We start from the raw sequence: 26,131 nt of genomic DNA on the forward strand, positions 1-26,131 counted from the left end.
CCTCAAGAATCATTTCAACTGTAAATTCATTAGTAAAAAATGGAACTAATACTTATTAAGAAATATCTTCCTGCCAAGAGCTATCTGAACAGTTTAGTATTTTGTTGTTGCTCTTGTCCTTAAAACTCAATACTCACTCCTGTTTTGGTGGGTACTTTTATAATTTGTTACATTTTATTTTCATGGACACTAAGCCCCAGAGAGGTCAAGGTCACACCATCAGTAAATGGTAAAGCCAGAACTGAACCCAGACAGTGCCTTTCCTAAACCACTTTTATGCATGCCCACCACAAAACACTCTCCTGTCTGCTCCCAAGAAGATGCAATTGTTTCTTCCTCTAATTCCAATAGTCATTTGTACCTCTTATACTTACCATATTTTATGTTGATTTTTATCCGTAATTACTCAACTGCTTGTTGCACCCCTTCAAATAGATTATCAACTTGTTGAAAGGTATCATTATGACAGGCATACATTTCTCTATTTCCTTTGTTTCCCCCAGGGCCCTTTTAATGCCCTATATATACTGGGTGATCAATAGATTTTGGGATGAAGAGCTGTTTTGCCCCATCCTCCATCCCAACCCCACCCACACTGAGTAAATTAACCAAAACGGACCTTTCCTACACACCTAAAAAGAGGTAGATAGCCTTTTGAACCAGCCAGCATAACCAAGGACATGATTCTATCCTCATTTTATCTCCTCCCCCTATTTCCCCAACATAATCTAACCACATGAAGTGAGGTCCTTCCTTCATTCATTCAATTCAGTCTCTTGGAATTCCATTTCCCATAACTTTTGAAAGGTGAGAGAGATGTTGGCCAAACTTTTTCTGTTAAAGTTAGGTTGGAGTACGGTCGATAGTAGCTAAATGCAGTTTCCAAAGACATAGGTCAATTTCTATATGAACCTTACTGAATTGTGTGAAAAAGGGTTATACTAACTTAGACTCATAGAAGAAATGAGTTTGTACTTTTTATTCAGGTGTGGAGTAAAGTTTAAAATAAGCTCCTTTCTCTACTTTCTCCTTATACAACCAACTTCACCCCTTTTGCCCCAAGTTAAAACCATCTGGAAAGTCCGCCTAGCCTTTTGTTTAAGGACAGAATAAACAGGTCTCCAGGAAAACTTTCCTCACTTTGGAACCAGCCAGTCTCTGGGCCACCCAGCAATAGAGAATGATTTTACAGCCAACCTTCAGGCATGTAGAAAATATAAACAAGTTAAAGAAGCTAAATCTTGAAGCCATAAATTTAGAGATTGCTTGAATTGATAAGAACCTTGACTATTCTGTATTCCAGTTCACTCAGGTTTCAACTGAGAAAACTGAAGCTCAAAGAGGGAACATGATTTGTTCAAAGCTTCACAGGGGTGGGCAAGAACTACTGATACATGCAACAATGTGAAATCTCAAACACATTATATTGAGCCGAAGAAGCCAGACAGGAAAGAGCATGTACTTTATTATTTCATTAAGTTCCGGAACAAGCAAAACAAAGCTGTGGTGATAGAAATTAGAAAGCAAGTTGGCTGGTATGAAGGGTGGGGGTTGGCTGCAAAGGGATATAAAAGAAGTTTGGGTGATTAGGAAATGCTCTCTTTCTTGAATGGACTAGTGGTTAAAGGGTATAAGAGTGGTAAAACCCATGAACCTGTATACTTGAAGTCAATACATTTTATTCCATATAGATAATATGGAACTAGTTGATTGAGAAATAATTTTTAAGTTGCCAAAGACCACACAGGGTAGAGAGACCCGGCTGTCCCAGGGACTCAGGCTGCCTGCCTCCCAGGCCAAGCCTCTTTGTATCCACCATCATCCTCAGGGTTTTTTTTCTGTAGATGCACTTCTCTTGGAACTAAGTCAGGTAATGGCCTTGCCCTAGGTTATTGTCACTGGGTAAATAAATATCAGAAGCAGCAAAATAAAGAACAGGAGAGCTATTCAACAAGGGTCCAGGATGAAATCCTAGACAGCTGTGACTCATACGAATTCCCAGCAAGACAAAATAATAACTACAAGTCCCCCCAAAAAAGGAGGGGAGGGAGGAAATGAGTGAGTTAAAGAATATTAGGTGTCATTGGTAATTATAGAAGTAATATGAAAGAATAAAAGTGCTCCCCATTTAGTTCTTTTCAAGACTGCAAAGGCTTCATCTATTCACACACTGTAATTACAATGCATCCCTTGGTATAGCATATGTAGCAAAAGCATGCAAGTGAGACTAAAGAAAAATAGAGCTACTAAAATTGCCTGTGCATTAGTGCTATATATATAGATAGATAGATAGCTTTTTCTTGGCTTTTCTGGAATTCTCTCTCCAGGTTACTATCACTTTTGTGGGAGAAGTTGGACTTTGTATCATTGAGGACTTCCTGAGGGTTTCTGACAGGATTTGGATGTCCAGTCTGTTAAAGGAAGAACTAGGTAGAAAACTCTCTCTGAGGCACAAGCTCCACCAAAACCTCATCCCGGAATTAGCAGGAACCCTTTTTATTATTATCTGGGATTTCCCTTTGTTAGGTAGACCTGGTAACACTCTACAAGCTCCACTTCCTGGGAGAAGAGCTATTTTGCACACCCAGAATCACAGCATGGGACAATGTGGCATGGAATTAACCTTGAGTTCCATATTTCATTCTTAATTCTGAGCCTTTCCAAGCAGCTTACACATGATTATCAGCTGAAGAGAAATAAACTTAGACTGTTTGGAAAAGGGCAGCTCTCTTTTCAATACTCTCTTAAGCCCTCTTCACATTAGAATTTTATTGATGATATATGTTTTATATTTCTCAAAAGAGAAAACTTTCTCATGGGAAAAAACAAAACAAAACATGCATAGTACAACACATCCTTGTGGTTATTGGTGCTCACGGTTAATGCCAGTAAAAGATATAGAAACTTCCAGAAAGAATATTTGCAGTTTTAGTCTTTGAAGAAGGCCATGCATTGATTTATTTGCTTACTTCTAAAGAGAACATCTTCTTGAACATTTAAAGCTGCTTTTATTTATTAAATATTAGAAAGTTCTTGATGAGTGCCATATCTTGCAAAACTGTCTTTTTTTTTTTACTATTGTGTACCCCTCAGATAACCCCCTACTGTCCTGAATGCTGCAACTGGATTCCAAGGCACTGAAAAGCAAATTTAATCCAGCCCTGAAACTTAGTCTGTACATAATTCAAATACTTCACAAATAAAGGAATATAATGGGGAAATGAATGTAATGAGGCCTTTGGGGGGATTCTTATCAGTTGGGAAAAATTGCAGAAAAAGGAATGGATATCATCATTTAAGGCTTCTTCTCAAAGGAATAAGACAATTTAGAAATTACTACTGATTTTTTGTCAGTCTGATTTATTCCTTCAGACACTTGTGTCTCATTTTCAACCTACTGAAGTATCAAAGTAAGTAATGACAACTTTTAGATCCTTTATTTCTGTGTAATATAATATCCTGAGGCCTGGAATATTCCCTAAGCTCAAATTTAAACCCATTAAGGGAAAATTGTTCACTAATCTATGGTATAGATTCATGTGCCTTTAAATTTCATTTTAATCATTTGCACTAATTGACAGACTAGATCCCCTGGAAGCCCTGAGAAAATCATCAAATAGGCAATTGCTTTATATGTCATTGGGAGTATCTGTATCTCTGAACCTTTAATCTTATTAGATATTTAATTCTTCTTACTGTTTAACAAATGGAGAGAAACTTGAATGCAATTTTGCTGTTTATGACATTTACAAAAACAAACAAAACAAAACAAAAAACACCTGTGACTGTGTAACTACTGCAAAGAGCAATAAAATAGCAATATCAACATTTACTATTATTATAATAACAGCAATGATGGCAGATAACCTTGAGATGATTATTTTCAGGGCCTTGGACAAATCATCTAATCTCTCTGAGACTCAATTTTCTAACCTACAAAATGGAGATGCAAAGATATGGTCAAGTGTCAGGATGCCGTGAATATTAGACATGACAACATTTCCAAAACATTTGGGTGTGTTGCTGCACTCCAGACACTCGTAAGGCTCACTCTAGTTCTCAGTGATGACTTCATCACCAGCAATATCATCAACTTCGTCACTGCTGTTGTCATTGTCATCGTTAGGTAGGTATAGTATGCAGTTGTCTAGTAAAAGGCAAATGACCGCTGGATTACTTATGGAACAAGGAAAACAGGTTTCACACTTTATCAGTCCTAGGGCTGCCACAGCAAAGTACAATAAGCCAGATGGCCTAAAGAACCAAAATCTACTGTCTCACAATTCTGGAAGGCAGAAATCTGAATCAAGAAGCTGATAGGGCCACACTCCTTCTGCAGGTTCTAGAGTAGAATCCTACCATGGCTGTTCTAGCTTCTGGTGGCACCTGGCTTTCCTTGACTTGTGGGACAATACCTCCAGTCTCTGCCTCTGCATGCATGTGGCCTTCTCTCTGCATCTCTGACCCCAAACTTCCCTCTCCTTTCTCCTATAAAGACACCAGTAATGGAATTAAGGGCCCACCATAATCCAGGATGATTTCATCTTCAGATCTTTATTAAATGCATATGCAAACACCCTAATGCCAAATAAGGTCACATGTTGAAGTTCTGGGTGGACCTTAGTTTGGGATCTACCCTATTGAACATGCATGAAGTGCCAGCTCCGATAAAATGATAAAAGTTCTCTGGGCACATGTTTTAAGACAAATTTTGAGGCTGAATTCAGGATCAGTAGGAAAGAGTGCCAGGATCTTGAGCAAGGACATGAGTACTAGAGGCATTTTTGCCGTGTTCTTGTCATCACTGATCACTTACTGGTGAGGGAACTGAGGCTTCAAGAAGATTTGTCAGTGTCTAAGGTCACTGAGTAGCAAAATTGCACTGGAAATAAAATCCCTTGACTCACAATTCAGTGCTCTTTTCCCTACACAGTTTAATACCCTTTACTATATCAATAACTTCTCTATAAATTATTACTAAAAATATAAATATAAAAATTTGGAAATTGCTGAGATCCTAACACTTACATTGATTTAAGCGGTCATATTTGAATAATTAAGTGCCACTTGGCTGACTTCCATTTACAGCTATGATAGAGTAACTGGTATCAGATTAACCCTATAGTTGAGAATAAAATAAAATTTGGATAAACTTTAAAGGAAAAAATTTTGATTTTTCCTTTAAATTAAAAAATTTAAATTTTTTCCTTTATGAGAAGAATATACTTTAAGGAAATTAGTATTAGTAATGACAAAGATGGATATTTTATTATGAAGAAGATAACAAAAAGCCCAATTCAATGAGAATACATTTTTAAAATCTAAATTTGTAAGTATCTAATAATATAGCTTTAAATATAGAAAGGAAAAAAAGGACAGAATTTAGAGACACAGGCAAAACTTTATTTATAGTGTGAAAAAAATAACTACCTCTGTCTCTTAAATGCAGAACTGGCAGACAAAAACTCATTAAGGAATAGAAGATTTGAATGAGTTTAAGAAACTTGGAATGTATGTATGTATGTATAAATGAATGGATAGATTAGATAGATGATAGGTGATAGATAAATAGATAGACAGATAGATAGATAAACCAAAAGGCAGACAGAAAGAGATTTAACACTTTACCCCCAACTGAAAACTGCATAGGTTTTCACATGCATATGGAATATTACTAAAATTGACCATATATCTGATTCACACAGCAAGTCTAAATAAATTTCAAGGGACTGAAGCTACTTAGAGTAGCTCCTCTGACCATAGTGAAATCCAGGTACAAATCAATGACAAAAAATATAAAAGTACCAAAAGCCCCAGATATTGGATGTCAAGTAACATACTTCCAAATAACCATGAGTAAAAGAAGAAACCATAGTAAAGATCAGAAAATATTCTGAAATGGATTACAATGAGAACACAGCATCTCAAAACTTCTGGGATTCAAAAAATAACTTGTAGGATGAAGCCAAAGCAAGTGTTGAGGAACATTTATAGCCTTATTAGAAAAGAAGAAACACTGAAAGATCAATCATCTAAGCTTTCTTATTAAGAAGTAGAGGAAAAATGTAAGTTAAATCTAAAAGAAGTAGGTAGAAGGAAATAATTTTTTTTTAATTGCAGGAAATAACTGTTAAGTTTATGTGTCAACTTGGCTACGTCAAGCAAGTACTATCCTGACTGTTACTGTGTATTTTGTAGATGGAATCACATTCATAATAAGTTGATTGTGTCTATGGCTGATTGCATCTATAATCCAAAAAAAGACATTGCTCTCAGCAGTATAGGGAATCTACTCATCCAATCAGTTGGAGATCTTAAAAGCCAAAACTGAGGATTCCAGAGGTCAGAAAGAAGAATTTCTGTCTCTACTTCAGATATTAATCTTCTCCTGGGAGATTCAATTTCATCTTTATTGGAGTTCTCAGCTTATGTCCTGCCCTATAGAATTCAGATTTGCCAACCCCCATGATTGTGCAAGCCACTTCCTATTCTATCTCTTAACACAGAAAACCAACAAGTCCCAAATTTACTTTTTCAAACAGACTATAAAGATTGATAACATCCTGACAAAATTGATTTTAAAAAAAAAAGCAAGCAGAGGAGGCCATGGTGGCTTAGCAGGTAGAGTTCTTGCCTGCCATGCTGGAGACCCGGGTTCTAGTTCCAGGCCTGCCCATGCAAAAAAATGAAAGTAAGCAGCACAATAAATGCCAGGACAGAAAATTATCCTACAGATATTAAAATTAAATCAAGAGGATATCATGAACAACTTTTTACCAATACATTTAAATATTTAGATAAAATGGACAAATTCATTAAAAAGCATGCTTTATTAAAACTGACACAATAAGAAATAGAAGGCATAAAAAATGCTGTATTAAAGAAATTGAATTTACAAAAAAATATTCCCACACTATAAATCTCAGGCTCAGATAGCTTCACCAGTGAAATCTTCCAAATACTTATGCAAGCAATGATACCAATCTATGACAAACTCTATCAGGAAACAAAAATAGAGGAAATACTCTCAACTTGCTTAATGAGGCCAACATAAACTTGATACAAACCTGAAAAGGATATTACAAGAAAGGAAGATTATGGAACACTCTGTCTTGCAATCAAGAAACGTGCACACACAAATCCTTAACAAAATATTTTAAAAATGATATTAGATGTATGTGAAATGATAGTGCGTTACAGAGAAATAGGATTTATCCCAGCAATGCAAAGTTGGTTTAATATTTTTTAATTATTTAATACAATTCAATGCATTACAAAATAACTTAGATCCACATAATCACATCAGTGAATACAATAAAAGCATTTAATAAAATTCCACACCCATTCACAATGCAAATCTTACCAAACTATGACAGGGATGTGAATATCTTAATTTGAATTTTTAATATGTTATCTTCAAAATCCTGAAATCATGAACAAGACAAGAATATCTGGCAATACTTCTTTTATTTGGCATTATACCAGAGATCCTAGACAATACAATAATGCAAGAAAGATAAATAAAATGTATAAGAAGAAACAAATCATAATTTTCAGATGGCATGATTTGTACATAAAAATGTCCAAATTACTTGAAGATAGAATTAGAATTAATAAGTTTACCAACTGATGAATTTCCTGTGTTATCCTAAAAAAAATTTTAATTAAATTTTAAATGATCACATTTATATTAACATCTTAAAACAACAAACACTTGGAATAAATCTAATTGAAAATTGCAAGATCTCTACAAAGAAGTGTATAAAACACTGCTGAAAGAATTAAAGAAGAACTTGAAAGACCTAAAAAAAATGCCAGAAAATATCATGAAATGGATTAGAAGAGTGAATACTATAAAGGGTTTTTTGAGATGATGACAACCCAATATAAAATTTATATGGAAATGCAAAGTGTCAAGTACAGTGAAGACAGCTTTGAATTAGAAGACAAAAACTAGAAGATTTATAGTTCTAGATATCAAGACTTACTATAATATCTACAGGAAATAAAACAATGTAGTATCAGCATGAAAAAGATAACATGAAACAGAACAAAGAATAGGGAGACAGAGACACATACACAAACATGTAAATCACCTTATTTTTTAAAAAGGTTCATGTAATGCAGCTTTCAATAAATGGAACCAAATCAATTTGGTATTTGCATGGAAAAAAATCTGAATCTTGACATCTCCCCGAGACTATGCATAAAGTTAACATCATGAAGGTCAACAACTTATATTTGAAAAGGAACACAGCACAATATGTAGATGGTAATGTAAGAGATTATTTTACTGACCTTGGATAGGTAGAGCATTTTTAAATAGCACACACACACACAAAAGCATTAACCATAAAAGAATAGATTGATAAAATTGAAGTTAATTAAAATTTAGGAGCTTCTGTTTATCAAGATACCATCAAAAGAGGAAAAGGTGAACCATAGAATGAGAGCTCTGTTAATTCAATATTGTGAGCATTTTTTTTTTAGAGGGGCAAGATTCCATTCTCTAACAAGCTATTGTAATTACACTTAAAAACACGTTTTCTTACAATAAAAGCTTTTAGAATATGGAAGTTTATATTTTAGCATACCGTTTGGAAAAACAGAATGAATATATATATATATTCTGTTTTAGTTTGCTAATGCTACTAGAATGTAATCTACCAAAAACAGGTTGTCTTTCATGAAGGGAATTTATTAAGTTAACAGTTTACAGATCTAAGGACATAAAAATGTCCTAACTAAGGCATCCATTGAAAGATACCTTGACTCAAGAAAGACCAATGGGTCTGAAACACATCTGTTAGCTGGGAAGTCATGCAGCTGGCATGTGCTGGTCCTTTGGCTTTTGGTTTCAAACAGCTTCATTGGGGGTATTTTCTTTCTTCATCTCCAAATGTGTTTGTTTGTGTTGGCTCTGAAGCTTTTTCCAAAATGGTCCCCTCTTTAAAAACTCCAGTAAGTGACCCACCTTGAATGGGTGGAGACACATCTTCATGGAAACCACCTAGTCAAAAGGTCCCATCCTCAACTGAGTGGGTCACATCTCCATGGAAACAACTTGATAAAATGATCCCACCTACCGATATTGAATCAGGACTAAAGAACATGGCTTTTCTGGGATACAGAAGGTAGAATGTGCTGATTTAAATGTTTATGTATCCAAGAAAAGCCATTTTCTTTCAATTCTGATACAATCTTGTAAGGCCAGACATATTGTTTATGGTGGAACTTCTGATTAGGTTGTTTCCATGGTGACTGACCCACTCAATTGTGGGTGTGGTGTTTTGATTAAATGGTGATGTGATTCTGCCCAGTCAAGATAGGTCTTGACTAGTTTACTGGAGTCTTTTAAAAGGGAAGACACTTTGGAGAAAACACAGTTACTTGAGAGCTGACAGAGACACAGACATTTAGAGTAGACATTTGGAGAAGATTGGAGTGCCAACAGAGACAGAAAATGCCTACACACGGATGTATGGAGATGCAGAACCAAATAGACATTGCCATGTGCCTTACTATGTGATGCTAAGCAAGTCAGAATCCAGAGTTTTGCCCTAGGAGAGCTAAGTGAAGGTCACAGACACTTAGAGAGGAAATCACCAGGTCAGAAGCTGGAAGCAAAGGAAATGGGAACAAGGGCCGGCAAACACCAGCCATATGCCTTCTCATGTGACAGATATTGGCCTTTTTTAAGTCAAGATATCTTTCCCTGCATGCCTTATTTTGGACATTTTTATGACCTTAAAGCTGTAAACTTGTAACTTAATAAATCCCCTTTATAAAAACCAACCCATTTCTGGTATATTGCATTTTGGCAGCATTAGCAAACTAAAACAGATTTATTCCAATGACTCATCAAGAAAGCAGAAAATCTGATTTTATAAATGGGTGAAAGATTTTCACATGCATACACATGATATCCAAATGGGTATAAGGACAGTTGAAACAGACGTGAGGGACAAGGAATTATTTTCTTCCCATCATCCTCTTCTCACTTGTGGTGGTTTGAGAATGTAGGTACCCCAGAACATTGTGTCTTTAAAACCATTCCTTTCCTGTAAGTGTAAATCTGTTGTAACTACAGCTTTTTGATGAAGTTACTTCAGTTAAGACATGGCCCAGGGTGGGTCTTAATCCTTTTACTGGAGTCCTGTCAAAGAGAATGCCACTCAGACAAAAAGAAAGAAAGCCATGGAAACAAGAAGCTGAAAGCAAGGAAACCCAGAAGAGAAGGGAGAGACCAATAGATGCCACCATGTGCCTTGCTATGTGGCCAAGGAAGCAATGATCACCAGCAGCTGGTCTTCAGGAAGAAAGCATCGCCTGGTGATGCCTTGATAGATTTTTTTTCTCAGCCTCCAAACTGTAAGTTTGTAAGTGAAAAGATTCCCATTGTTAAAAGCCAACCAATTTTGTGGTAACTACTTTCAGCAGCCTTGGAAACTAAAACATCCCTCTTCAGAAGAGAGTACACTCTTATTTATAGAAAAGAATGTAGCACAGTAGGAACTCTTACCTTCTGAAATCATATGTCATTTAGGGAAGTGATGCCCTTTTTCAAATGTTAGTTGCGGTACTTGCTATTGGCATTTCTCTTTTTCCAAGCCTACATTTGTGGTAATGGAGTGAAAGAAAGTAAGTAGATACATGAATCTGGTCTCAGCCCTGCCTCTGCCTCATCTCTGGCAGAGTGATAAGTTTCTTAACCTCTCTGAGCCTTAGTTTTATCATGCAAAATGATGGGTCATTAATATTTATTAATCAAAGTAGTTGGGAAATCAGGTGTGATGTGTGAAAACCTAGCACAGATGTCAACAGATGATGTTTTACATGTACAGAGTTAGACAGATATTTTCCTGAAGCTGGAGGCACTATGTGCATTAGTCATTTATATGATTCATGCCTCTGAAAAACACTATCATCTACCTTTTTCTATTTATTAAGAATAATAAGTACATGCTCCCCAAAGATTGTCATTTTATTGTTGCAGCTGTTTTCAATATGTTTGTAGGCACATCATACACAAGTTAATAAGAATGTATAAGGTGCATCTTACAACAGATTAGAAAGATGATGAAAGCAGACTATTGGAGGAGTGTCCAATAATCAATACAAGCTCTCTAGGCACTCCATAACAAATCACAAGAAAACTTTCTTTAGAAGAGTTGCCCTAATAAAAGTCCTCTGGGATGAATCAGAGTAAAGCAAGCCATGAAATTGACTTTGACTCACAAGGCAAAATCACTACCTCTTGGCTTAATTTTCCTCACCTGAGCCATATGCCAATGACCTGTGTCTTCACGATGTCTTTGCAAAGCAATTTCCTTGCTTGGAATGTTCCTTCCTTATATTCTTGCCTGGAAAACTGTTACTCATTTTTCTGAATCACACCTTCTTGAATCAAAAAATATTTATGAAGTTCCTAATATACATCAAGTTCCGCTAGGCACCAGGGATATTCCAAAGAACAAAAGCAGACCATGACTTCATTCTTCAGTTGCTCAGTCTCTCCATCTCAAGACACACAGTTTATTTGCTCACTTCCCTGTACTCAAAGTTCTGAGTACAAATCTTATGCATCACAGAACAATCTACCAGTTTACATGTCTGTCTCCAAGCCAGGCAGGGAGCTCCACAGAGAAAGGACTGAGCTATTCCTCTTTTCTTCCCCAGTGCACAGCTCACAATCTGACACATAGTGGGTGCTCAATAAATGTTTGTTAGCTGGACCATTCATTATTTATGAGGCTGTGATATAGTCAAATCTATTTTAGCAAAGTTAAATGATTCTCCTAATGAATATTAGAGAAATGAAAACAATTACATTAAGGAAAATTGCACCTTTTGGGGACAATCTTTGCTTTTTTTTCTAGTTTATTGGCATTTTATTAGCAGTCCTAGACAATGCTTTAAAAATGTCCACAAAGCTAATGTCGGTGGTTTCTAATGAGATCCTGTATAGAGGTGAAAGGATGATTAGTCTTTTTTCAGCTTAATATCCTGAAATTTTTGAAAAAAAAAAAGCTATGAGCTTCTGTTTAATTGGAAATAGGTATGTGATTTAATATACCAGAGGGTTTGTTAATAACTGACAAAACCAGAAATGGAAGGTGTAGAAAACGTTCATAGAATCTGACTTCACACCAAAGCCTGGAAGATCCTCCAAACAGCAGTAGCATTGTTTATGGAAAAGCACTTGGATAGGTTCTGAAAGTTCCTCGAGTTCATAAAAGTGTACTCAACTGTCCTAAAAAAAAAATGAAAAAAATACAGGGAAAAAAAGAGAGACTTCCCAGTACCTGTGCCAATAAAAGAAAAAGAAACCTGTGTTCAACCAATGCTAGTCAGTCCCTGGAGGCTTGAGCCACAGAATATCAAGGGACCTTTGGAGGTAAAAAGACATAGTTTTCACTTACTTATTTTATTTTGAAATAAGTAAAATGTTAGGCCTTTATTCATCTTGCTAAAAATTACACACAAAAGAATGGAAATAATGAAAGTACCTACTTGGTCTGGTGTTTAGATCCTTTCAGATGAGCATGATACTGTTCTATTGAGTTAAGGGAGACACTGCAGATGGTACATCTGTAATTGCGCCTCAGACCTGCGGACAATAGACAGACCTGGTTAGCTGCATCCAATCATCAACCATCTAAGTGAATCCTAGTGTCTCCAAAACTTCTGGAACAGAGTCTCTTAGAGACCCTCTGGTCCACCCTATGAACAACACTCCAATCCCTCCTTCCAGAGCCCAGCCAACAGGTCTTCTAGTGAAATTGTGAATATGGATATATCAGAAGAAGCCTGCTCCATTTATGGATGGCTGAAATTATTAAAATTGAACTAAAAGTTTCCTGGACATTTTATAACCCAACAAGGAAGTATTCTACTTTTTTCCTAAAATGTACAGACATAGTACACTGTCTTATCAGTAATTTGAGAGAAATTTGAGACACTCCAAGGAAAAACTGCCCAGTCTCTCTTCCTCCTCTACTCCAATGGCAGAATCAGAAACTCAATTTTAGACATCATTCATTTGGATTCTTCTTCCAGTATCATGTTATAAAATATTTACAAGAAAAGTACAATACATTAATCTAATTCACATGCAGTCTTGTCACTAAAGAGTTTGAAAGGAAATTTATTCATTCATTTATTCATTTATTTCATGCATTAAAAGAGTATCAACTTTGAAACAGGCACTAGATTCCAAAATGAATGAGATACTCTTTGCTTTCATGTAGTTTAGTAATCTTGAATAATCTAGAGCAAGTCAGAACAAAAGACATGAACGTTCCCCACAGGGTATGTGTGCATGATGTATGAGAGCAAGATGATTTGGTGATGGTTTATTGAGGACAATGAGAACTCAGCAGAAAGATGCTGAAATTATTCGGCTAGACATCTAGGGGCTTAAAGTGACCCCAGAGGAGACACTTAACCTATATCAAATAATGGTGTGTCCTTGAAAAACCATGAAATTATCCACACAAGAAGAGTCAGTTTGCAACTCTTGCCAAGTAGGCAGCATCTGTGCTATCATTGTATAGCATATGCCAGGTCAACTTTTGTTCTGCTGGCCTTTCTAACCTGCCACCCTTCATCCCTCAGCCCTGCTGGAACCAGAGGCTAACTTTTGAGGTCAAGAAAGAAAAGCAGAAACTACAGAAGAAAAGCAAAAGCCCCAAGCAGAGGAAAAGAGAGAAGCTACCACATTTTCTTTTCCCATGGCAAAAAAAAAAAAACAAAAAACAGCTCTGAGTATAAATGAGTTGGGAGAAGGGAAAAATTAACTTTATTTTGGAGATATTTAAAATCATCACTCTATCTAGAAATACTAATTAGTGAAATGGGAGATTTTTGCATCCAGTCATGAGCAAAGGACTCTAGTACTTAAAAGTGAGTGGAGAGTAAAGAAACATGTCCTAGTTTTCACCCAGAGGACAGGACAGAATGAACCCCACAGAGAGGGCTTGAATGGACAATGGAGGACAAGAATCACATGGCTTTCTGGTTACACACAGTGGGTGCGGCATATTCAATGTTACAATGCCATCAGAATTATGTCTATAATGTGAACAAAGAGCAGAAATTCCTGGAGACTTGAATGTCAGATGGTAAGCTGGTTGGCCAATGTGAGGACTGCCTTATTTTTGTCTTCGTTTTAATCACACAGTTGGACACTGACTTACCTAGTAGGTCAATTAAAAGTCAACTAAGTTGTGGGAAAAAAAAAAAACACACCAAAAGCACAGATGTCTGATATTTTCTTGTGAAACAATCAAAGAGACTCAAAACCTCCCAGGTACTGATGGATAGTTCAGAAATAAGATAGACAGCTGTTGAATAGTCAGCTATTCGCTCAAGTGAAGGCTCCCAAACTTCAGATGAACCCACTGGTGATTATGCCAAATTGAAGCTTCCTAGGTACAATTTAGGGAGATTCTGATCATGTAAGCTTTGAATGGGAATCTGCAAGGTGTTTGAGACCGTGATCCCACCCTCAACATACATACATTTTAAGAAAAACTGTCCATAGACTCATACTCCTCTTGGGAACTTCAGTTTGTCAGAATAGTACTGGGTGTCTAAAAAAAAAAGTTCGTCCCTTAAAAAGAACTGTGAGCACATCACCTTTCTGTTTCACAGGTATGCACGATTCAGAAAGATTACCGGAGCCCCCAAACCCTGAGGCTCACATAATCACAACCATTATGTGAGTTGTTTGATTGCTTATCCAGGGCTGATCCATTCTGCTCTTTTATGCATGGACTCAGAAAGTGAAAATCAGCCTTAGGTCCGTATTCTCCAGAGTTCTCCACCAACCTTGGTCATAATAAATAGTAAACACTATTTCTATGAATCCTCTTCAGACCAAAAAGTACTCAACGGTCTGCTCCCAACAAATAGAAGTTCAGCTTGGCAACACATATAAATATTTATGTTTAAATATGTCCATTTTTAAGAGCGCCAAAAAAATCTTTAAAACATTCTCATCTGTTGCTTTTCATTAGAGTTCTCGAGCTCTGCAGACAAACAGAAACGTGGGCAGGAAAAATCTGGCATTTTATTGCAATGCAGACTACTGGGGGTATAAACCAGAAAGGCAGATGCATAAAATCAAGAACAAAAGCAGAGAAGGGGCAGAGGAGTCTCCCACCTACATGACACAGCATCCTTGCTGAGAACTTAGTGTTTTATTAGTGTTCCATTGAAATCTTAATTATTTTGGCATTACATGGGCAGAGAAATAGAGAATCTTATTATTAAATAAAAAAATATTAATTTTATTCTTCAATCCATGTTCAGCCCAATATCATATTAAGCATATTCTAAAACTTTTGCCTACTTAAAGTTATTTCTGCAGGATTTATTGAATGCCTAATATGAATTTGAACATATAATCCCTACCTGCAAAGAGGTGACATCCCAGTTGGAGAGAGAAATTGTAGCAAAAGTAATATAGATCATAAAAGTACAGCAAGGTAGGGTGAAGTGAAATGTTATGGAAGCTAGAGAGGATTGTTTCTAATTCACAGCATCTGGAAAAGCTTCTTGGAGACATATCACTTTTGTGACATGCATCCCTTTTTAATGTATATTTCTTAGTACAGTGTTTAGAAAAACAGATGGTCCTGGAGAATTTAGCAGGGTGTAAGACTACTCAGCATGTATCTTCAAGTCTAGCAAAGCTAGATGCCCTACTACTTCAGTTACATCCATTCTACAGTAGAAAAACATCATCAAGCTTTTATTACTGTGCCAGGTATTCTGCTGGATGTCAAGAATATAGAAGAGAATAAGACAGACAGAGTACTTTCTTTATAGAGCTAGCCAGGAAAAAGGTAAAAGACAAGTAAACAAATAAAACTTGGTTAAAAGTTATGAAAGTGTTGCAAAGGAAGAAAACAGGATAATGAGCAAGAAAGTGACTGGGAGAAAGGGTAGTTTTGGATACAGTGGGGAACAGAGTTTTTTAAGCATGAAATAAAACCAGAAGAGTAAGAATTGGCCTGTCATGACCAGAACTGGACAGGAAGCTGTTCATGGAGAGGAAACAGCAAACATAGAAGACCAGAGGTGGAAATGGGCTTGAACTGTTGAAGGATCACTAGATGTAAAAGAAAAAAAAAAAAAGAAAAGGCACAGAATTCTATACCCAGCAAAAATATCCTTCAAAATCGAAGTTTGACCAAAACCATTTCAACAGCAACAACGACAACAGCAACAAAAAAATATAAAAGAGAATAGGGGTGCAAGGGTAGTTCACTGGTAGAATTCTCATCTACCACGCAGGAGACCAGGATTCGATTCCCAGCCCATACACTTTCCAAAAAACAAACAAAAAACCAACCAAACAAAAATTCAACAAATGGTGCTGCAATAACAGGATAGTTAAATAGAAAAAGAATGAAATGTGACTACCACCATACAGCGTACAAAAAAAAAGGGGAGAAAATTAAAATACAAGAGAATAGTATTCCAGTAGATCTGTATTTACAGAAATGATGCATAAAATTCTTCAGGTCAAAGGGAAATGACAACAGCTGGAAATGAAGATATACAGGAAAAAAATAAAGAACACTATATATGATTAATATGTACATATTTATCTATTCTTATTTCTTTAATTTATTGAAAGGTAGGTCACTATTTAAAGCCAAAATTATAACATCATACTGTCACGTTAACAGTGTGTGTATATGTTAAAAAAATGACGAGGATTGCACAAAGGATGGGAGGGGGCTAGAATAACACATTGAAAGACATTAAATTTTAAATAAGGTGATACAATATTGACCCTAAATCGAGAGTAATAATTTAAGGATGCCTACTGTAATATCCTAGAACAAACACTAAACAAATAGAAAGACATAAAGCTTAAAAGCTTATGGGGAAAAAAAAAAGCTTATGGAGAAAATAAATTTGAACAAAGAGCATTTGATTAACCCAAAAGAACACAGAATGGAAGAATAGAAGAAAAGAAAACAGATGGAGCAAACATAAAACACATAGCAAAATGGTAGAGCCTAATCCAACGAGATCAATTATTGATAATGAGTATTGTTAGTGTTATCATTGAGTATTAATGGATAAAACACTCAAATTCAAAGGCAGAAATTATCACATGATAAAAAGCAAGCTATAAGTAAATACTGGCTACAACAGATGCACTTTGTAAGCAAATAGGTTGAAAGTAATAGGACAGAAAATGATACATCATGCAAAGGGCAAGCATAAAAAAGTGGAAGTCCCGATACTAATATCAGACAAAAAAAAACTTCAAGACAAAAATATTACCAGAAATAAAGAAGATATCTTATAATAAAAAAAGAGTAATTCATCAGGAAGGCCTGACAAATTTCAACATAATCTTGTTAATAATAAAGTTCAAAAAGAAAGGGCAGGCCACAGAGGCCCAGCAGGCAGAGTTCTCGCCTGCCATGCTGGAGACCCAGGTTCAATTCCTGGTGCCCACCCATGCAAAAAAAAAATTAGAGAGAGAGTTCAAGGATACATGAAGCAAAAACTACAGAACTAAAAAAAAGAAACAGAGAATTCCAAAATAGTAGAATATTTGAACACTTCCTTCTCAGTAGTTGATTAAACAATAAGACAAAAATTAGTAAAGCTTCTAGACAAAACTATCAAACATTTTGCACTAACATATTTATAAAACACTATATTCAACTATTGCATTCTTGCCAAATGTATATAGGAAATTTATAAGCTTAGACTATAAAAAGTCCTCAAAATTTTTGAACGCTTACATTTTATTGAATGTTTTCTTTGATTATGGTGGAATTAAATAAAAATATATATAAGAGTAACAGAAGAGCAAAACAATTCTAAATAACTCATGGTTAAAAAAAATCCAAAAGGAAGTTAGAAACTATTTTGAACTGAATGATGATGAAAATACTATTATCAAAAATTTGGGATTAAAGCAGTTTTTAGAAAAAATATATAGCTTTATATTAGAAAGGAAGAAAGGATTAAAATCAATGGTCAAAGTTTCACCACTATGAAATCAGAAAAAAAACAAAAAAGTAAATCAAAATCAAATAAGAAGAAGGAAATCATAAGGGACAGAGATCAATGAATTAGAACATGAAATACGGAAATAATTACCAAATCCAAAAGTTGTTTCTTTGTAAGGAGCAATAAAAATATTACTGCTAGTAAGTCTGATTTAAAAAAAAAATAAAGAGGAAACAAAAGTTACAATTATAATAGAGTGGATATCAAAACAGATCATTACAGATAATAAGAGAATATTGTGAAGATTTTTTTCTGCCAATAAATGTGGCAATGAATGAGGTATGCAAATATCTTTAAGATGAACGTGGTCCCATACCACAAACCATACACAAAAATTAATGCAAAATGGATCAAATACCTAACTATAAGAAAAAAATGATAAAACTAGAAGAAAATATGGGGGGGCATCTTCAGGAAACCGTATTTTACAATGGTTTCTTAGACTTTACACCCAAAGCACAAGCCACAAAAGAAAAATAGATAAATTGGACCTCATCAAATTTTTTTTAATTGTGCATCAAAGGACTTCAGTCATGAACATGAAATGACAACTGTGCTAGTTTGAAAGGATGTATATGCCCTAGAAAAGCAATGTTTTAATCCTAATCCCATTTTGTAAAGGCAGCTGTTTTTTATAATCCCTATTCAGTATTATATGTTTGAAACTGTAATTAGATCATCTCCCTGGAGATGAGGTTTAGTCAAGAGTAGTTGCTAAACTGGATTAGCTGGAGGCGTGTCTTCACCCATTTGGGTGGGTCTTGATTAGTATTTGAAGTCCTATAAAAGAGGAAGTATTTTGGAGAATGAGAGAGATTCAGAGAGAACAGAGCAGAACGACTAGGCACAACAAGCAGAGTCCACTAGTCAGCGACCTTTGGAGATAAAGAAGGAAAATGCCTCCCAGGGAGCTTCATGAAACAGGAAGCCAAGAGAGGAAGCTAGCAGATGACACCATGTTCACAGGTGCCCTCCCAGCTGAGAGAGGAACCCTGACCATGTTTGCCATGTGCCTTCTCACTTGAGAGAGAAACCCTGAACTTCATTGGCCTTCTTGAAGTTCTTTCCCTGGATGCCCTAGGTTGGACATTTCAATAGACTTGTTTTAATTGGGACATTATCTCAGCCTTAGAACTGTAAACTAGCAACTTATTAAATTCCCCTTTTTAAAAGCTGTTCTGTTTCTGGTATATTGCATTCTGGCAGTGAGCAAACTGGAACAACCACCTACACAATGAGAGAAAATATTTGTAAACTGCATATCCAAATATGCAGTTTAATATTCAGAATATATAAAGAAATCCTACAACTGAAAAACAAAAAGACAAAAACCCCCATTGGAAATGGGCAAAAGATTTAAATATACATGTCTCCAAAGAAGATACACAAATAGCCAATAAGCACATGAAAAGATGTTCAACAGCATTAACCATTAGGGAAATACAATGCAAAACCACAATGAAATACCACTTTATAGTCACTAAAATGTCTCCTATTAAAGAAGCAAGTGTGGGACAGTACGTGGAGTAAGAGGAACACTCATTCATTGTTGGTAGGAAGGTAAAACACTGAAATCACTGTAAAAATCAGTTCAGTGATCCTCAGAAAGTGAAGTATAGAATTACCAACCCCATTTCTAGTTATATAGCCAAAAGAATTGAAAGCAGGGGCTTAAATAGATGTTTCTACACTGATGTTCATAGCAGCATTATTCACAATTGCCAAAAGATGGAAGCAACCCAAATGTTCATCAACTGAAGAATGAATAAATAAATGGTATGGTATATACATGCAATGGAATATTATTCAACCAGAGAGAGAAACAAAGTTCTCATGTGTGCAACAACATGGATGAACCATGAAGATGCCGTTTTGAGTGAAAATAAGACAGGCACAAAAAGACATATATGGGCTCACTGAAATGAAATAATTAGAATAAAACAAATTTACTGAGACACTAGAATATAGGTTACCCAGGGGCAGGGTTAGGGTGGGGAAGTGGGGAGTTAAGGCTTAATTGGTACAGTGTTTCTTTGGGGATAACGGAAAAATTTAGGCAATGGATGGTGGCAATGGTAGCACATTATGAATATAATTAACAGAACTGAATTATATATCTCAATGAGGTTAAAATGGGAGGTTAAAATGGACCACAGCTAGTAGTAGAATTATTATAATATTGTTTGATAAATTGTAATAAGTGTAGCACACTTATGCAAAGTGTTAATAATAGGGAAAACTGTGTGTTTTAGGGGGGTATATATGGGAGCTGTGTATTTTCTGCAGGATTTTTGTTTAAACCTATTACTTCTCCAATAAAAAAATTAAACACATAGAAATTAGACTGATTATAGAACTAAATTTAAAGGCTAAAACTATAAAGCTTTTTGGACAAAAATAATGGAATTGTTCATGAAGTTGGGATATGCAAAGATTTCTTAGCAAGGAAACCAAAAGTGCTGAATATAAAAATTATAAATTGGATTTTATAAAAATCAAGCCCTTTGTATACAAAACATACCATAAGTAAATAAAAAGGTAAATCACAGCCAGGGAGAAAATATTTGCAGTACATATATCTAACCTGGGAATTGTATCTATAATATATAATTAACTCCTAGAAATCAACAATCAAAAGAAAACCCATTTTTAATGGTAAATTCATTGATTAGAGATGTCTTAAAATAAGATATAAAAATGATTGATTAGCACATAAAAAGATGCTCATCATTATTTGCCACCAGGGAAATACCAATTAAATGAAAAATTAAATGCCATCTTACATCCATTACAATGACTAACATTAAATAAAATAATATACCACATGTAAATGATCATGCAGAGTAACCAAAATTCTCATATATTCCTGGAAAGACTATAAAATGGGGCAACCAATTTGGAAAACTGACAGCCTCTTATAACATGAAACATATACCTATCTTCAGACTCAGCCATTCTACTCCTTAATATTTACCCTAAAGAAGCACAAACTTAGTACAAAGGAAAAGAGATTTGTACAAGAATGTTTATTGTAGCTTTATCCACTTTAGTCAAAAACTCAAAATAATCGAAATGTCCATCGATAACAACAGGTGATAAATGGATTATGGTCTATTCATACAATGGAATAATACTTGGAAATTCTTTTAAAATGAACTGATTTATGCTACAACATACATTAATCTCAAAAACATAATGTATAGGTAAAGAAGTCAGACATGAAAGAGTACATACTGTATGATCCTATTATTTTAAAGTTCAAGAATAGCCAAGCTATTCAGGGTGTCTTCATTTACCAAAACTTCATGGATTGTATACTCAAGATGTACCCATTTCAATCTAGCTAAACAAAATGTTAGCTGAATGCGGATGTCTGCGGATACCTCAGCAAACTAGAACCTTCTGTTTAGCCAGTTTCTGTTCTATCTTTTCGTTTCCTTTTTAAAATCTAATAAAAAAATATGGAATGCTTCACAAATTTGCTTGTCATCCTTGCGCAGGGGACATGCTAATCTTCTCTGTATCGTTCCAATTTTAGTACATGTGCTCCCGAAGCGAGCACTCTGTTTTATCTTCATTTACTCCCTACAAATTCTGTTGTTTTATATTGCTAGAAAGCGAACTTTGCATTCCTATTGATGCTTACTATCTTGCCACACTCAAAGAAATATTTACTATGTTCTGAATTATAACGCTCACTAGAGCTAGAACTATTTTGAAAGATGCTTAAAAACTTGAAATTTAAAATGATGAGATGTTTGGCTTGTTTTGAATCATTTCTTTCCCCTCCATTTCTTAAAGAGACACTATTAATTAAACTCTTCTGTAAACTGATTTATCACCTTCCAGCATAAAAAATAATAGCTAATACTTACACAGTAAACACCAAAGATAAGCACTAATTTTACTTTACATACATGACTCATTTACTTCTCAGAACACTCATTAAGCAGTAAAATTCCCATCTGATTTTACATTGAGGAAACTGAACTATAGAAAGGTTACGTAACTTGTATAAGGTCGCAAAGCTAGTGGGAGATGGACCTGGGTCTTAAATTCTTGCATTCAGACTCCGAAGTCCATGCTCCGAACCATTATTCGCATGGCCCCCTGTGATGGATGGCTAGGAATATAACTACGGAAACATGAAAGGCCTGTCAAAGCCACCAAGCCTGTAACCAAGTCAAGTCCACTGGGCATTGCTAAAAACAGATTCTGGTAGATAAAATAAATGCCTGAAATCAGGAATTTGAAAATTTTTAGTAACATAGCTCACTACTATAGCAAAGTTGATATTTGTAACAACTTTTTGCTTGACATTTTGAGGATGCACAGTTTTGATAGTTAATCAAATGGTATTTAAGATACTGTTTAATATTTAGAATTCAAGTAACTCTGATATCTGTATTTATAGATGTTTTCCTTGCTTGCTTTAATTTTAAATTGGTTTATGAAATATATTGTACAAGCAGGCTTTACGATGATTACGTAGATATGCATGTTTTTAATATGCCTATGGATAAGCTAACTAAGATATCCATTTTAGGTGGTTAAGATTTCCATATGTTATTTGTAAAAATACTTGTATCTTCATATTTTCCTGAAAGAAGGAAAATATTTATTATCATAGGTCATTACTATAGCAATGCAGATATTTCCAAATACTTTCTGCTTGATATTTTGAGAACATTCACAGCTTTGACAGCTGATCAAATGGTATCTAAGTTAATTTTTAATACTTAGAATTTAAGAACTTTGCTATCCGAATATGTAGATTTTTTCCTTGTTGCCTTAATTTTAAATTGGTTTATGAAACTTACTGCACAAACACAGGCTTTACAATGATTATATGAATACTTTGTTTAAATACTCCCATGGTTAAACTAATATCCATTTTTGGTGGTTCTAAGTATAGTGTTTGTTTTCTTAAATAAAAATATGGGGGGGGGAAAAACAGATTCTGGAACTCACCCCAGATTGTAATTCATTAAATCCAGAGTAAAACCTAGAAATTTCTATTTTCAATGTTTTGGGGAAAACATTGGTCTAGGCCAAAACCATGAGGGATGCATGCATTTGCTAAATCATTGAAAAGCAGTATTGATTTTTGTATCTCCCCAAACATCACTGGCAACATGGAATTCCTTGCATTTGGAGGCTGTTCTTTCTTAAACACAGCTGAATTCTACCCACCTGCCTGAATTCTGCTTTGTGCGGCCCCCAGCATAAGTTTATCCCTCTCTCTAAAAATGCATTAAATGCTTAAAGTAACTTACTATGTCCCCTCGGCTCTGTTTACCACCCTGAAGTCCATCGGAACTTTTACAGAATTCTTCATTATAATGTGGGTTCAAGTTCCCTGCATCATCTGTATCATTTCCTGGTTGAAGATGCCTTTCTTAAAATACTACCCTCAAACTGAAGGCAAAGTACATACCTGGTTTCATCACTGCACAGTAGAGCAAGGCTGTCACAACCCTTGTGCACTAGAACTTCTACTAATATCTTTAAAGTTTTGCTGTGTGTGTGTGTGTCAACCCTGACACACTGGGATCTAAACTTACACTGAACCTGATATCAATCAATTCTCCTGTCTTTTCCACATAGGTCTCTCTAAGCCAAATCTTTATTTTTTCCCTACTTTCATCGTACTTGATGTTACTGTTTATCCCCATTAAGTTTCATCTGGATGAATTCTACCTATTCCTCCAGGTTTAGAAAATGTAATTCAGCTCATGTATCAATTATGACTGGTTGTTAGTAGCTGCCTGGAGTACTCTGAAAAGATTATGAGCCCTCACTCCAGCTTATAGGAAAGATTGCTGTGATCTATTAGCAAAGGAGGAGGTGCTAGTGGCGTGCTTTTCCAGGACCAGCATATCAACATTCATCAAGGAAGATCAAGGCAAGAAATACCCTGTTTGATAAATCAGAGAGTCATCAACATATAGATGATATTTAAAGCCATAGAGTTCAATTGGATCATTTATGGAGATGGGACAAGAAAAGAGAAGAGAGTGCAGGACAGAGTCCTGACTCATTCCAGCATTTAAAAGTTAGATTAAGGAGAAACCAGAAATGAGAGTGATCTTTTATTCTACATCTATCATTCATGGTGTTTTACTCTTCTGATCAAACCCCAATGGGTAGAGAATATGGTGGTATCAAGAATCTAAAAGAAGAAAGACGAAGGGGTCAATATTTTTATATTTAATCCTCATCACTGCCTTAGGAACAGTATTGGCCCATTTTGCAGATGAGGAAACCATGGCTCAAAGTCATCAAGGTCATAGAACCAGTAAATGGAAAAGCCAGAACCTGAATCTATACATTTCTGGTTTCAAGTCCTGTGTTCTTAACAATTACACTAGTGCTTTAAAATAGATGGGAGTGAGCGAAGGGAGGCAGAAGAGCCCTGTTTTCAAAAAAAAAAAACCTTATTTTGCACCTAACGTGTAAAACAGATAAAGCCTATCTGCTCTGGTTGAAAAGATCCCCTGAATGGGAGTCAGTTTCTCCTCAAACTCCAAGCACAGCACTCAAGGCACCCCAGGCAAGGGACCCCAGGCTCTGTGGGTCCCTTTTAAAACCACTGTCATTTGTCCAGTGTCCTTTCTGAGGATAACATGAGGAACGCTGATCCTCCAAGAGGCTTTCACTATAGAAATGGCTCTTTCTTGAGGATGTAATCCACGAAAACCTCACTAAAATCAAGGTTTGTTGCAGCCTGAGTTAAAGAGGGGGACTGGTTTTCTCTACTAACCTCTACTATAGTCATTCCAATGTACAGGATGTTTTAATATTTAGCCCTCTGAATTTATCCCGCTGCCTTCAGACACAGTCTGCAGGGTACCAAACAGTCAATTAAACAAAGAACACACATTTCCTAGAACAGTTCTTTCTCCACTTAAATAGTAGATACATATATGCAAAGCTTTGAAAATGGTGTCAGGAAGTAAACGGCTTTGCATCATCAAAAGCTGTTTCCAAATGGACAAAACCGAAAGCTAGGGAATAAATTTATTTGTGGTAATTAAAATATAATTTGAGCCATGTTGGATGCCTGACCCAAGAAAAGACTGGGAAATTGTCACCCTACTGTGAAAAATTCAAAGGGGACATAGAAGTTCATCCTAAATATTTAAAGACCTTTTTTATTGAAAGAAGGTTTAGATATATTTTATACAGCAAAAGACAGAGGATTTTTTTTAATATTTTGTGCAAATCAGCCCCCATACAACCTTAATTTTAGCCTTAGAGTTTATCACTATTGTAACTGATATCAGCAAACTGCAGACAGCCCAAGGAATTGACTTGTTTTTAATGATCTGAATTGAATGTTAAGAAAAAAAAGACTTACAATAAAACAATCAACTCATTTGAATTGTGCTCAAGTGTTTGTTTTCCATAATCATATATTAAATAACACAATAGAGAGAAATACCTTCTTTCTAGCCTGGGAAGGAAGAAAACTAGTATTACTGTATTTTTTTCTTTAAATCCCATGACAGTGTCCCATGACAGTGTCAAGATCTCAATAGGTACTGGCGACTAATATCATAGAGAGGGATTTGTTAATGTAAAGTGCTTCCATAAATTTCATTTTTTCTAATTTTTGATTATGGATGGCTTTTTGCATCAAGTAGACTGTCCTCCCAACCAGAGGTTTTGGATTATGGCATCAAGTTAAACAGTGGATTTAACTGAAGCTCAAATAGTTGTTTGTTATTCTCTAGGGCTGGTGCGGGGAACAGAACAGATAAGTTAGTACACTAGACATGTGCCTTTTCCCTTCTCTCGGTCCTACACTGGTATCTCTTCCCAGGTCTCTCCTGTTTCCTCCTAAGGCTGGGGGATCTTTGCCCCTGTGATTTCCCTGAAGGAGCTGCAGCAGTGGTGAGCCCTCAGGGAATTGTGGCCCTGGGTCTTTAAGTGCATCAGCTGAGGATACAGTGATTATCCACTGTTCTGGTCATCTGCTAACAATCCTAGGGCATCTTCACCAATACTTATGGTTGGAGCTATCCCAGCCACCCAGTCAATCGAAAGGTCCAGAAAACAGGGACTGAATTTGTGGCTATTT

At 35.7% G+C, this 26,131-nt stretch overlaps 1 protein-coding gene and 1 non-coding gene across 4 annotated transcripts in view; both read right to left on the reverse strand.

The window, feature by feature from the left end:
• Positions 1 to 26,131, reverse strand: part of ZMAT4 (zinc finger matrin-type 4) — a 409,363-nt gene that overhangs the window by 39,143 nt on the left and 344,089 nt on the right. For all 3 annotated transcript variants that reach the window (XM_077151827.1, XM_077151828.1, XM_077151830.1), the window contains one exon: positions 12,514 to 12,610. In XM_077151827.1, the coding sequence (XP_077007942.1) occupies positions 12,514 to 12,610 (97 nt within the window). The remainder of the gene's footprint in view (positions 1 to 12,513; positions 12,611 to 26,131) is intronic.
• On the reverse strand, positions 21,504 to 21,610 carry LOC143678361 (U6 spliceosomal RNA). Its single transcript, XR_013173174.1, has one exon. It is a non-coding gene; the product is annotated as a U6 spliceosomal RNA (small nuclear RNA).

The sequence above is a fragment of the Tamandua tetradactyla genome, chromosome 3 (genome assembly GCF_023851605.1).
Source record: "Tamandua tetradactyla isolate mTamTet1 chromosome 3, mTamTet1.pri, whole genome shotgun sequence".
In the NCBI taxonomy this organism is placed as follows: domain Eukaryota; kingdom Metazoa; phylum Chordata; class Mammalia; order Pilosa; family Myrmecophagidae; genus Tamandua; species Tamandua tetradactyla.